This window comes from Gadus chalcogrammus, chromosome 19 (assembly GCF_026213295.1).
Source record: "Gadus chalcogrammus isolate NIFS_2021 chromosome 19, NIFS_Gcha_1.0, whole genome shotgun sequence".
Classification (NCBI taxonomy): Eukaryota; Metazoa; Chordata; class Actinopteri; order Gadiformes; family Gadidae; genus Gadus; species Gadus chalcogrammus.
Window position 1 is genome coordinate 1,393,507 of NC_079430.1, and position 15,407 is coordinate 1,408,913.

Sequence of the window (15,407 nt, forward strand, 5' to 3'; positions counted from 1 at the left end):
CGATGGAAAGGGGACATTTTTGGACATTTTTGTGGGCTACCCAGGGTCTGTCCATGACACAAGGGTAATGAAAAACAGTTATTTTTATTTGACTGCCAGGTATCCACCGCCGGGTTACATGCTTTTAGGTGATGGTGGGTACCCCTGCCTCCAGACGGCCGTATGTCTGTTGACTCCCTATAAAGAGCCGGTGATTGGGCGGGTGCAGCAGCGCTTTAATTACCGCCAATCCAAGGCGCGTTGTGTGATAGAGCGGGCCTTCGGGATGATGAAGACAAGGTGGAGGTCACCCTTTTTCTGGGCGCTAGAAGTCAAGCCTACCTTTGCCCCACAGGTCATTGCTTCCTGTGCCTTCTTGCACAATGTTTGCTTAAATAATGGAGACACACTGGATCCTGATGAAGACATTGCCAGGGATGACCTTGACCCCCATCCCCCTCAAGAACAAATTGGACTCAATGAAACACCAGGATTTGTTATCAGAGACTCACTGGCTGCCCAAGTTTCATATGAAGTTTAATTGTTATTACGCTTACTAATCACTTGTAAATAGTTTTTCTACAGTTACCTGTTGGTATTTATGTTCCCTTACAAGTTTATCCTGATGATTATGTTCATACTTTGTTATTTATTTGTTGATTGATAGTTAGAAAAAAAATGTTTTAAAACTATCTGCTTCTTGTAGCATTTATCACACATAGAAAAACTTTTGTAAACAAGAATATTTAATTGTTCAACAAGTAACATTAAAATTAGAAATATATATAACAATAATAAATAGGAATAATAAATAGCATAAATTAATAAATAGCAAGAATAAAAACATAGGAACAACAATAATCAATTATAATTTGTTGATCATCCTCTCAAAGAGATCCAGAAAGCGATCCGTCTTGGCCTCACTGTCTTCATGGCGCCTCTGCTCCTGAAGGGCCTCCTCAGCCAGGAGTTCTGCCACTGTTTTGGACCTCCTTCGTGGTGGTATGGATGTGGTAGGGTGTACTGGGGTGCTGGCTGCTGTCGGGGGTGCTTGGGTGTAGGGCTCCACCATCTCCTAAAGAAACCAATGCAAGTCAGTTGTTAGAAGTCATTCTCTTTAGAAATTTTCAGCTAATATCTCATGAAACATGTTTGAATAGCAGTTAGTGAAATTCATGAAACCACATCACCCTCACCATGAGGATAACCATGGGGTCTTGAATAGATGACACAAGGACTGGTGGGTCAATTGCTGGCCGGCACCAAGAACCCTCGTGCATCAAGTCAAAATACTGCCACGTCGCCACAGTCACCTCTCCACTTTCAGCCCCCGACCCAGTTTTGGGAGTCCTCAAATCCTGAAAAAACAAACACACACACACACACACACACACACACACACGCACACACACACACACACACCACACACACACACACACTACACACACACACAGCAAATACTCAATTACAAAAACAATGGTCTCGTTTGGTTGATACATTCATTAGGCAATTGGTAATTGTTTATTTCAAACTAGACACATACCATGCACTTCTTTTTAAGGTTCTCCCACTTCTTAGAAGCCTGTTGCCTGGTCACTTTCCCCTCCATCCCCATTACTTCCAGATAAAGCCTACATCACAGCCAACGTACAGTATAACGACACAGACATTCAGTGGGCTATTGAGCTCAACACAGAAATACCAAAGAAGAAACAGACGCAAGAATGAAAAGATTGAACAACGTAAGACTCACTCCCACTGTTTTCTGGCGATCATTTTTGATTTTAGGAACTCATTTTCCCTGGTCGCTCTGAAATTAATGAGCCGTCTGGTCTGGTGTCCCTGAGGTAAAAGAGGAAAGGAAATCTTCAGTTTGACAGGCGAGTGACGTAGCCTAGGTGGCAGCTTTACCGATATCAAAGCAGTGCACCGGTATAATCAACCAAGGAATAGTAGTAGTAAGCAAATCCACTGCACACACATTTTACTTGAAACCTTAACATGTCATGTCAAGGGTTATCGGATATCTATCTCAACAAATAGCGATAGCGGAACTGTTAGCAGGAGCACTACTAACACAACAGGAGTCCAACAGTGCAACAACAGAAAAGTAGACGAGACGAGTTTTAATCTTCAGCCTCAAGGCATATTTATTTTATAGTGAATAACTAAACTGCTCTTCCAGCCTTCATGTTGGGAGCGGGCTAAGAGAATGATGAAGTCCGGAACATTCATATTAATAAGGGGCATGACGTCATCAATCATATCACATCGTTATCAAACTGATAACGCCCCCTTGTGGTGTGGAACAGATATACAGTACAGAATACATCACAGTCAATCATACATACTTATGTCAACACTCCCACTTATGAGTGACCTGTATCCTGTACAGCTTTTAACAATCAGAATAAAAAAAATACAGAATTAAATCAAAAACATATTTACTATTCATCAGATGCTTACACCAAACATGACTCCTGAAAATTTCCTCAGTTTAACCTTTGAGAGAGGCTTGGTCATAGCATCTGCTACCATCTCATTCGGTGTAGTACAAGTTCTCTTGTGCTGCCTTTTGCATGACTGGTCACACGCACACTGGTCATATTTGCCGTGGGGGAGAATGTCTCACCATAATCTATCCCCTCTCTCTGGCTATACCCCTTCGCCACAAATCTGGCCTTGTACTGCTCACACCCATCACCACCCTCTTTAATTGAGTATACCCACCTACCTCCCACTGTCTTTCTGCCCTCTGGCAATTTTGTCAGGGTAAAGGTCTGGTTCTCCTCTAATGACTGCATCTCCTCGTCCATTGCCCTCTTCCATTTACCTGCTTGTGGTGATGTCATAGCCTGCTTAAAGGCCAGTGGCACACCACACACTGCTCGGTAGCAATAGTCAACACTGGTGAGTGTGCTATCATCATCACCACTATCATCCTCAGTAGCATAATCACAGAGATAACTTGGGGGCTTACGCTCTCTAGTGGGGTACCTCCCACTGCTTGGGGCCTGTGGCGTCACCCTTTGGTGCTCCTCGCCATCATCCTCTGGGGATTGTGGACTGTCAGTTCTGTACGTCTGTGCTCTGAGCACTGGGCTGTGGTGCGTCGGTCTTGTCACTATTTACAATGGGGTCAAGTCCTAAGTCCTGAGTCTGAGTCTCGCTGTCACATGTGGTCTTAGTGATAACTTGACCAGTCTGTGCTTCTGCACTTTACCTTTGGTGGGGTAGTAAACTAGATAGGCTGGGCTGTCTTTGTCGTGCCCTACGAAAAGACCCTTCTCACACCTGGGATCTAGTTTACCCTTGTCTTGTATGTACGCATAACACTCTGACCCGAATTTGTGCATCTTGGCTAGATCACACTTCTGCCCTGTCAGTGCTGTGTATGGTGTTGTGCCTATGTGCTTGTTAAAGCATCGGTTTCTGGTGTATGCTGCTTCCTGAACGACGTAATGCCATAGACTCTTAGGTAAGTTGCTGTCAATGAGCTTACACCTTGCCATCTCAAAGAGAGTGCGCCCTTCCCTCTCAGCTATCCCATTCTGGTGTGGGGAGTAAGGACAGGACGTCTCTTGTCTGATCTTGTTCTTTCGCAGGAGTGTCTTAAACTCTCTGCTTGTGAACTCGGTCCCGTTGTCTGACCGGATGCATTTCACACTGCCATAAGGCGCTATGTCAGCCAAGAACTTTTCAGCAGCCAGTACGGCATCACTCTTTGCTTTGAGGAAGTATGTGAATACTACTCCTGTGTACACATCTGTGAAAGATTGCATGTACCTGTAACCCTCGATTGAACCATTGGTCACTGGACCAGCTAGATCAGTGTTTACCAACTCCAGTGGTGTTTTCACCTTGTCTGTTGCATTTCTGTTTCTCTTCCGAGTAAACTTCCCCTCTATGCACACATGACATTCCTTTTCAGGCTTACGTTTTGCACCCTTAATGTGCATGCCTAGGGTTACATCCTGCAGTTTCAGTATGTCATCATAGTTACAATGCCCCATAATTTCATGCCAGGTTTGAATATCATGGCTAACATTTCACATATCATTGTCATCACACTTGGTTTGCAAGTAGTACATTCTGTCACACACTTGAATGCTAAACATGCACCATCAGGCGCTACAAGAACATCGTTACCTTCCTCGAAGAGTACCTTGGCACCGTGTGCAGTGGCACACTTCACGGAGAAGAGTTCTTGTGGGAACGAAGGGATGTACAGGGCGTTCTTGAGAGTCACTGTACACGTTCGTCCGTCGCTGTCGGTGAGACACACCTGTGCGTCTCCTCTGCCTTCCGCCAACCCGAATGTCCGCCTCCCGTCGGCCAGCTCCATGCTGTGGCTCTCTGGCTTGAATGTGCTGTCGAAGGACTTGAACCGGCTCCTGTCGTTCAGCATGTGGGATGTCGCGCCAGTGTCGACGATCAGCCCTTTTCCCTCAATCTGCCACTGCTGTGCTGGCTTGCAGGTGTCCTCGGTCTCTGCCCGGAATGTGAAGTCGACTCTCGCGGGTCCCCGCGCCTCGATCCGTCCACCATTCGCTGCCCGACTGCCACTGCTACCACCGCTGCTGCCGCCGCCACCACCGCCGTGATCTTCAGCCGCAGGGAGGAGGAGAGCCTGGGCGTCTACGCTGCTGACGTCCAGCTCTTGACCCGACGCAGCTACCCAAAATTCTCCGCGGCTACACGGGAGGCCCTGGCGCTCCACGCTTTCCTGCGGGGACTGCAGCCGGAGAGTCTGGGGCAGCATGTCCGCCTCACCGAGCCCCATACCCTCGATGCGGCTCTGGACCAGGCGGAACGGGCTGAGGAGGAGCTCTGCCGCCGTGCATCCGTGGACGCGGCTGGGGCAGCGGCCGCCCCCGGCACAAAGAATGTGGAGGTCAAGTCCAGGCAGCGGAAGGGCCGGATCCGGACGGCCACCCTTCCCGCCACCGAGACGGCTGAGGCTTCCCTTGCGCAGTGTCGGCAGCTGGGGCTGGTCGAGGACTGCGGGTGGACGGGGCATCGTGCCACTCATCCTCGTCGCAGCCGCCGGCGTGGCCGTCGGAAGGCCAGACGTCGGAGGGCGGCGAAGGATGGGGGTGCCCACAACGGCGCCCCAGAGGCCCCCTACAGCAGAACCTGGTGGGGGCCCCAATGGAGGTGGTCCCCGACCACACCCCCAGGACCTCTGCAGACAATTGGAGACGGGCGTCCCAATCCGAGGGGAAGGCTGCACCGCAACAGGGCCGCTACTGGCAGGGGCCAAGGCGGCGGCGCTGGCCCCCTGAACACTCGGGACTGTGCAGTGGGTGTTGGGGTCGTCGGGACGTCTGACCCCTAAGGTGGGGGCTGTGTGGCGACTCCTACCCCCCGGGGAGTCTGGGTAATGGGGTATTCATAATGTTGTTTGGGGAAAAGGGGTTTTATTGTCTTTAGATAACTTGTTTATGTTATTAGGTTAAGTGGGGTTAACGGGTTTGGGGTTCTTTATTGTTTGTGTGTTAATTGTGATGTGTAGTGTGATCGGGACCATTAGTGAGAGTGTTGTGTGTGTTGGTGAGGTGTGCCGTGTTTTCTGTTGTGTGTTTGAATAAAGGCAGCTCTCGGGGTCGTGCGGTGTATTGAGGCACCGCACGAGAGTTGCGAGTTGCGTCGCCATTCCAACCTGGGCTCCCGTCTCGTCCTTCCCGCGCTGCTCGCCACAATACTTTATGGATAGAGGATGAGACGCCCCTACTTCAGAGAAGATGGAAAAATAAAAGCAATAGTGTAACAGTTGAAAAACGAGTGGTGAATAAACAAACTGCACTACCTAGCAAGGACGGTCGACTCGCACTATGCGAACTATACTGGTTAACACCGGATGAATCTTCAGCACTGATGGCGTGGAGTCTTCCACTCTTCCACTCGCCACTCAAGCCGTAAAGGTTCCGTTGCTCAGATAAAAACATGTCGCACAGGCACACGCAATAACTAAGAGCTAAACTGTTCTTTAACTGATCTATTATCTCGAAATCTCCGTCTGCCATGGCACCGCGCCCAACCGCCGTCTTCCTCTCCGTGTTTCCCGCCGACCTCCTCTAGTCCCGCCCTCTCCTCTCCTCCCATTCGCCAGGGCACCTGCATGCAAGTCATTGATTGGCCGAGCCTATGGCCAAGTTCAGAGGTGCGATTGGGTGAGGCTATTTTGAGGGAAAGGTTATCGTAGGGGTTACATATCAAGAAATATATGCACGTGTACACCTACATTCCCCCCTTCCAAACCCTGCCAACAAGAACAGATGTACACATGCATTCATTTCTTTTACATTTTCGTTAGTTTTAAACAAAATCACATAACAAAACAAAAGATAACAATCATTGAAATAACGTTGATTTAACGTCGGCATTTCATGTCAATTTCAATGGTCAATTTCAACCATTAAACAATGTTGATTCAATGTTGATCCACCGTTGGCATTTCAATGTGCAATTTCAACCATAAAACAATGTTGATTCAATGTTGATTTTTCAACCTTAACCAACCACAACCAATAATCAACCTCCATGACCATATTTCAACGTTGATTCGATGTCATTTTGCTATCTGGGATTGCACTTTACTGCATTGACTATCAAAGGGGCGCTCACACAGTTTGTCGCTGCATTTTATTCATAACCAGTCGTTGTCGTGGGGCCCCAGGCCAGCTCGGGGCCCCAAGCAACTGCTTGGTTTGCTTGCCTTCTCGCGACGGGCCTGCGCCTATGGTGACGTTCTAGACGCCGCCGAAGGCATCTAGTGTTCTATCTATGAAAGGTAGCCTCAGCCTAGTACTAGAACTATGGCGTCTACGAGGTGGCAAGAACCACAAATTATGATGGCCCACAGCCGTATAATTTCGAACCTGTCAGACGTGAGAGGGCGAATGAGGAATTGTCGACAACTGATGGCGGTCAAAGCCAAATAAATGCATGGTCAGAGGAGCAGTGGCGTGCACAGGTAGACCCAAGGTGGTGCTATAGCACCTGCCCTTTGCCCCCTGACCCAATCAAGTGCCCTTTTGAAAAAAATAAAATAATCTGAATTATTTTTTTATTTTTTTAAACAGTGTATGTGGCCCATGCCGACATTATCATCTATAAAGGCTCGACAATTAAAAACGTGTGATAATAATGGCCCAATATATATGCCCCCCCCCCCCCTCCTCCTCGCACACAACTCTCTTCCTTTGTCAACGTGAACGCGCAGAGCGGACACAAACGGAGGCGCGTTGCAGCTGTAGTTCACAGCTGCTGTCCACACACACCTACTCCCCTGCCCTGCCCAACCGGCGATGTAACACATAAATGAATTGAGTCTAGAGTGTATTGTTTGCCCCCTAAGCCTCCTTTCTGGATACTGTGACTGAGGAGCTGAAGTCCCACTGCTAGAATCATTCAGTCCTTCCACCCCTTCACGGTACATGCCAACTGGGTAAGCATGCCAAACGCAGAAGCCAAGGAAGCCGTCCACATCCTGATTTCTATGGAGAAGACGAGGACCAGCTGAAGACAGAACTAAAGGTGTTCCACTCCAGCTTTCCTGCAAAATACCTCAAAGAAATCTTTGCCATACTGAGGGAAAACAGTGGCCGGCTCATCTTTCCTGCCTTTGTGAAGATGATAAAAATCGATGAAACATTGCCAGTGACAACTGCTTCTGTGGAGAGATAATTTTCAAAGCTGAAAATTATCAAAACTAAACTAAGAAGTCTGTGTGGAGAAGAACGGCTCTCTGACCTTCTCCTGCTTGCTATAGAAAAATATATCAAGATCAATCATAGTGAGGTCATCAACATCAAGACATGGCACTGAGGAGGATGCTGCTTTAGAAAAGTGGTAATGATCACTCTTCACTTCGAAATGACACTTTAATGTGCCCTTATTTTTCCCTGAGCACCTGCCCCCCAAAATGTCTGTGCACGCCACTGCAGAGGAGAATGAGTGGATGATTTAGTAACGCAGCAACCTAGCGCTGGAGCTAGTCAATGAACAGCAGTGCATAGGCTACAATAACGACACTTTTATTTATTTTTACTGTGAGTGAATAGCACCGAGTGAAACGTCAACGTTTTCTTTATATCTAGTGACAGCGATTATGTCGTTCAGATAAGTACCGGTAAACTTAGTCAGAAGATCTAGAAATAGAAGATAATGCTAGCTATGGGTTAACCTAGCCTATCGGACACGCAATCGGTGCACTTGCAAATGAGTGCCTGCAAGACCGATCGTGGTGTGACATTATTTAACCATCAATCTACAGCAAATACGACCAGACAGATAGTACATTGAACACATACACAAAGCACATCGTCCAACCCGGCGGATGCTGACAGACAGCCCACAACAAGTCAAACATCAACGCGGCGGGTGTGCTCTCTCACTCTCGCACGCCCGTGCACGCCCATACACAATCACTCCAACTTATCCAACTCCAAGGCAGGGCTGCTTCACTAAGACCACAACTCACCAAAAGGCCCATAACCATGCAGTATGCCGAAGCCAGAAAGGACACACGCAGTCGCACACACTCGTCTTATGCAAAACAATCAGTTTTATCATCAACATTCAGTCACTGCAAAGATTTAAAGACTAGCCTCATACCATAAGTTAGAATGGAACCAAAGTATGTGATTGACAGTCTGGTTTAGCTTTCGCTTGCTATCCGTTTTTAGTATGACTTCTCAACATTACGTTTTTCTTGTGTTAGGCGCACATGGCTAATTTGCATACATAATAAATAATAGAACATATTTAATTATCTTTCTATCTGTCTATCTATCGATCTATCAACGCATGTGTCTAGTTTTAATGTGATGTATTTTGTGTATGCCTAGTCAGACTTGTGGCCTCCCTTGTTCTGTGTGGTCTTGTAGGCTATTGTTGGGAAAAACGGTCTGTCTAGTTACTGGACCAGATGAAATGAGACGGAGAGGTAATAAAGTCTGTCGGCACGAGGACCTTGGATTTATTAAGTAAAGTGGCAACGGTTATACAGAGTCATAAAGCGTGAGAAATCGAATATGTCTAAGTCCCTAATCAGCGCTGATGGTTCGTCCGGAGCTTCGCCTCCGTGGAAGGTCTGCTTCAGAAGAAGATGAAGAGTCTCTGTGTGATACAGTTTTATGCTGTATCCTCCTCTCGATGAGGTGTGTGCGTTTGAGGTGTGTGTGGTTCTGTGTGTTTTTGCTTGACCTTGGCTCCCAGGCCCTGGTGTATGCAAGTGTATCTTCTTGTGTTCCTACTAACGGGGAAGAGCTCCTCAGTGTCTCCTTTGTTCTCGAAGTATCTCTTGTGTGCTCGAAGTATCTCTTGTGTGCTCGAAGTATCTCTTGTGTGATGAATTAATGTGGCTCTCCCTTTCTTGAGGATGACTGTTGCATTGTCTGAGTGTCTACCATTTGCCTGCTTGGGAAATGGGGCCTTGGCTCTGGCCTTGACCTGACTATATTATCATGTTTGTGTTATGTGTTAAAAGTTGACTATATTGTAATGTGACTGCCATGTGATGTGCTCATCAGGCTGGGGTAGGAGTTAGCTATATTTATAATGTACATGTGATGTACTCAGCAGGTTATTTTTCCCAACATATCCCCCTCAAGTCGTCGCAAGACGACTTTTACTCATTAGGGGTACGAGGGATAGGACTCCAGCGCGGGACTACCATTATAACACCATTAGAAATAACAGAAAGAAGGCAAAATGATCATAAAAACAAACAACCATGAGCATGGGACTAAAACAACTCGCTGGACCGGGTGTATGGGGAACCACGTGGGAGAAACGCTACCCCTGCTTCAGACATGGGTATGCCATACACACCCCACCTAGGGGGTGGCATCCACCCCGGCCTTACATCGCGAGCAGACAATACTGGCAGCAGATGATACACAACAAAACCAACACCAAACCATAACAACAACAACAAAATGCAACAACAAAACTAACAGTAAACAATAACGATATAAACAAAATGCAACAACCACACAAACACTACACAATAACAATCACAGGAAAGAAATGTAACCATGAAACGTGTCCCTAAATAATAATAATAATATCAGAAAGATATGAGGTACACAACGAATGGCAATCCCCCTCAACCCATCCCTAGATGACCACACCCTAAGGATGTGAGGAGGAGTTAACTGGTCGTGTAACAATAAGCAAGCACATGCATGGGGTATCCAGGGTAGGCCCGGGGCACGGGAACAACTGAAACCACGGAATAGCCCTGAGCGTCATCATGGGCAGGTGGTCGCAAGGCGCCACCTCAGCATTAGACCCTTTTATTCAACTGCGCTCAGGACCTCATCTGATAAACGGGCAATCAAGGCCCCTGGAATCTCGCCCGTGTGTATCCCCGAGCTCCATCTAGTGGGACAGCGATATAAACAACAACATTTACGTTCCCGGCGTCGGTTGCGTAGACGCGGGCATAGATATGGGAGCGGCTAAAAACAGTGAAGCGTACAGAAGCGAATACAGCCAGGGGCGCCCTCAAGCCTTAAGGGAACGGGCCGCAGCCCCTGGTGCCGGAACGCAGATCCCTGGTCCGGGCGACGTGGGTGCATCAGGTGGGAGGGGGGTGGTGCCGTTGGCGGGGACGGGAATGGGGCAGCCCACCATGTTCTCCAGCCGGATCAGGTCGGGCCCCTCTGGTGGTCCCTCGTCCAAACTCTCCGGTGTATACTCGATCCCCAGGTAAGCTTGGATGGCACCTGCTGCACCTGTAGCGCCCATCGCTCATTGGGCTCTCCATCCATCCGAAATCTGATTGCATCATCCTTGGGTAGTTGGTCGGCTCCGGGCGTGTCTGCATCTGGCTCCTCCTCTGGCCCTGGAACTTTGTGTTTCTCTTGTGTTACAAACTTATGTACAACAGTTAGATGTTCAAACATATTTTTCCTTAATTCTATTTCTAATTACTCTAATGGAAGTCCCTTTTGGGAGCCTCGAATGTTAAGTGAAGGCATGGGTCGACCCTTAAGCATTTCATGCGGGGTTAGATGTGTCGTTCTGTTAGTTGTCATGCGATAACTCATTAGTGTCAGTGGTAGTGCCTCAATTCAATTTAGTGCTTGCACAAATGTTGTTAATTTTTTGTCTTGAGCGTCCCATTCACTCTTTCCACCATACCTTGTGGTTGAGGATTGGGGCGTAATCTAGTCTTTATTTGACATGCAAATGTTGAATCACTTGTTTGAGTGTTCTCTGAATAAACGTTTTGTCTGAGCTTATTTCTGACGGAATTCCAAACCTTGTCATGACTTCTCTAGTCCGAAACTTGATTACTGTAGTCGCACTTTGGTCTTTTGATGGGACTGCTTCTACCCATCTGTTGAACACTGTATTTCACACTCATTTAGCTGGATGTCAATCATTGTTTGCAAGTATGGTGAAGAAAAACCTTGTTTTCTAATTATTATTATTATTATTTTTATTATTATTTATTTATTTATTTATTTTTTCTCAATACCTCCCCCCTTGGGCAATGGTCAAAACCATGCACATTAAATGATAAGCAAATCTAAGAACGCCGTTGGTGCAACCAACGTCGAAACGTCTAACCTTAACCATCAGCAAATTAAAGCCAATCTTTTGGGAAGGGAAATCGAACCAGTGTGTCAAAAACCAAAGCCCAATATGGGTGGGTTTACCATCAGCAGCCTGAAACCACGCTGTTCCAAAGTCATGCACTAAACCGAAAAAACGTACATGCGTTAGTGGCCTTCTATACCACAAAGGTAAAAATAAAATAAAACGCGACATGCCCCGTTCCAAGACCACCTCTGCTGCCAGAGCTGACATATCTGACTCCTGTTTCTCCTCCACCCTACACCCCACCCGGCACTTCCCATGATTGTTGCAGCTCGTCACTTCATGATCAAGTGAGCCAGTGCCCACAGCGACTCTGCCAAGTAATCGTGACTGTGCCTGCCTTAGGTCGTCCCGGGTGTCAAGGTGGGATCTTACCCGTCGTTGGCTAACCAGCCTTCCATACTGGCTCGCTGCAGGATGCCATACCTGGAATACAATCAACCCCCACCCATATGGTAGTATAGATCGCAAAGTGGAGGGATGGAGACAAAGTCTTCAGCCCCATCTGCCCTATGCAGCCAAGTGTGTGCGTATTGGATACACATCAGGGAAACTATAAAACAAAAGGTAATTTATCAGAGTTAAAATTATTAAAGTGTTGCAGCAGCAGTAGTGGCATTTGAAAGGTAAACCCACTACTTCCGAATCCAAATTGACAACATAGCATGTAGGATCCCTTCCCAGCAGATGTAGCGCTAATCCACCTGTCATCCTTGACCAAAGAGATATACCCCATATTTTAATAGGTGTAGTCCTACTTGTACAGTTTATCAAGATTAATTTATTTTATTATTATTCTCCTTCTTTAATCATATCCATATTTATTCAATTATTCTTTCCTGTGTGAAAATAATATTAATCACTTAGTTAATAGCAACACCTTCTTTAGTCCAATTGCATTAGATTATCATCACTGTTGTCCTATTAAAGTATCAACGTTATTGTCCTTATAACCTCCTCATGAACTTCGATGTTCATCATCATGAATGATAACTGTTGTCCTAGGAAGACAAAAAACAAAACAAAAACTAAAACAAATTAGCCATAATGTGAATATCCACTGTGTGTCTCCCTGTGACTCTCTCCCTCCTTCAGGAGAACACGCTCTCTCTCCCTCCTCAGTACGGGGTGCTGTTTGGTGCAAGACAACAGATAAGGGTGTCTCCCTCCCACGTTGGGTGCGGCCATAACGCCTTGAAAGCGAGCGTGCTCTGGGGGCTGGGTGTGAGAGAAACCATGGGTAGTTCCTTTTCTCGGCCAGCAGAGGGGTTGTTCAGGTGAAACCTATGGACCGAGACTACAAAGAACTTCAAACATGGCAGACAGGGAACTACAAATTTATCAAAGCCTGAAAACTCAACAGAGCTCTACCTGCATTCCTTGGATATGTGGTATTTTATGGCGTATGGCCACCACACGCTTTCAGTTGAACACACTCTATTTCCTTTCTCTGTACTGTGTGTTAGTGTGTCTCTCTGTACTGCCTGAATGGTGTAGGTCAGTGGTTTTCAAACTGTGGGGCGCGCCCCCCCTGGGGGGCGCCAGAGTTCTTCAGGGGGGGCGCGACGTGAGAAAAAAATAAACCCGAAGAAAACCCTGAAAGACGATGATTCAAATCATCAGTCGTACTTCAACTGTAGAAGTAACATAACTAAATCAATTTTCAACCGTTTATCTTCGTGCAAACCATTTAACAAATCTACACACTTGTATCTTCAATAATATCGAAACAGAATTTCGATATCATTTAAAATGTCTTCAGAATCACAGTTTTAGTTTCATACTGCTTCGTTTTCAGCTGTTTTCATTGAAGACGTCAGCCCATTCTGATACACCTACTTCTAGACATCGTAACTCATTCCTTTTTCAACCGTTTACCATCGTTCAAACCATTAAACAAATCTACACACTTGTATCTTCAATACTATCTAAACGGAATTTTGATAGCATTTATACTTTTTTCAGAATCACAGTTTTAGTTTCAAACCGGCGTCGTTTTCAGTTGGTTATAATAATTGAGGTCACCATAGCAACGCCGGTAAACAAACCCCGCCAAATAGTCGAATCTCTGGACTGAAAAGGCAGATCTGATTCGACTCAGAAAATTCAGAGTCGGGGACCCTGAATGAATCTGTAAACTGGCAGTTTACACAGATTAAGATGTTCAAATGTATTTAAAAAAGGTTAAGCTAAAACATGCTTAGATAAAGTCGTTACATTTTGTTGTTTAAAAACGCAAAAAGATGTAATGTTTCAGAAATATGTTTAAAAAATATGTAAAATTTTTTTTTTCAAATGTTTCAAAAATATGTTCCAAATGTTTTAAAATTATGATCGGAGATGTTTGAAATGTGTAAAATAATTAAAATAGCTTTCAAAACACAGGTATTTAGAAAAAAAAATTGGGAGGGGGGGGGCTCAGCTGAATTTTTTTCTCTGAGGGGGGGCTCACTCTCTCACACTTTGAAAACCCCTGGTGTAGGTCGACAAATGGGGGGGGAAATGTGTTCTCTCTCTCTCACCCTTCCTCACTCCCCTTAGGGTCAAGCAGCAGCTAGGACCGTTAACAGATAAGCCTGGAATGCAACATCCTCAACTCTCCATCATGGAACAAGGCCTAATAACTATCTCTCACACACAAAAAGATCCTTCTGTCCCTTCATTCACAAGTAACTTTTCACTTTATTATATATAACTTAATACTGCTCCCCCTTTCCAAATTTATATATACACAAAACTACGAAGCTGACCACCGAAATTGGTACAGGCCTCGTCAGGCCGAACCAAAACACCCTCACAGGTTCTAACTTCCATACAATTCTAGGGAGGGGAACTACAACATGAGGTGGAGTAGAGGACTTCAAATATGGTGGACGGGGACCTCAAATGGGAGGACTACACATATGGGAAAGGGGATTACACTCCGGGCCTGAAAACTCAACAGAGTCCCTTCTCGTGGTCCTGAAACAACCGTTCATTGTGAGAAAAACACGCACTCTATCGCTACCTCCAACTGTCTAGAGGGAAAATGGTCCCTCTCGATCGTCCTCCGACTTTAGCTCTCCTTGCTATCTCTCTCGCTCCCTCTCACACAAACACACACACACACATACACACACACACACACACACACACACCTAAACAGACCTTTCTCATTCTGTCTCCTCCAAACGCACACACAGAAACATCACCTCTTGCGTACACGCGCACAGAGACGCACACAGCCTTTCTGACTCTGTCTCCTCTAAACGCACACACGGAGACATATCAACAGACTTCTCTCATTCTGTCTCTCGCAGACGCACACATCAGACACGGCAAAATAGCGTTGAGCATAACAAAGCAAGCAAGCGTTGCACACATAGCCGGGTTATCATTGATTGATTTATTTCTATATTTCGCCGGCCCACAAATACGCTCGTTCTCTTCTCTCTCTCTCTCTCTATGGGCCTCTTACACACACACACACACACACACACACAGCCACTCCGTCGCTCTCTCTCTCGCGCATACACACACTGTCTCTCTGTGTGTCACTCGTGCCCCTCTGCAAAGGGATTCTAACCCTGATAAAGGACTCTAACCTTCTTACCACATAGAATTATTTAATACACATTCATTACTTGGCCATCGGTAGTCTTGTATCACTATGACCGATTCTTATAGGCCCTAGTTTTTTCTTCTCTTTCCCTCTGGGTTCCACCCGCGGCCCAGGCATCCCTCTGGGTTCCACTCTTGGCCCAGGCATTTATTACTAGGCCATCGGTAGTCTTGTATCACTATGACCGATTCTTATAGGCCCTAGTTTTTTC

At 46.2% G+C, this 15,407-nt stretch overlaps 1 protein-coding gene and 1 long non-coding RNA gene across 2 annotated transcripts in view; both read right to left on the minus strand.

Moving 5' to 3' along the window:
- The window catches only part of LOC130372334 (chondroitin sulfate proteoglycan 4-like), a 164,285-nt gene that overhangs the window by 55,440 nt on the left and 93,438 nt on the right, over positions 1–15,407 (minus strand). Inside the window, exon 19 of the mRNA XM_056578302.1 lies at positions 3,358–3,392. Within this exon, the coding sequence (XP_056434277.1) occupies positions 3,358–3,392 (35 nt within the window). The remainder of the gene's footprint in view (positions 1–3,357; positions 3,393–15,407) is intronic.
- On the minus strand, positions 1,251–2,341 carry LOC130372340 (uncharacterized). Its single transcript, XR_008893317.1, has 3 exons — positions 1,733–2,341; positions 1,523–1,610; positions 1,251–1,337 (listed from the first exon to the last, which is right to left on the minus strand). It is a non-coding gene; the product is annotated as an uncharacterized LOC130372340 (long non-coding RNA).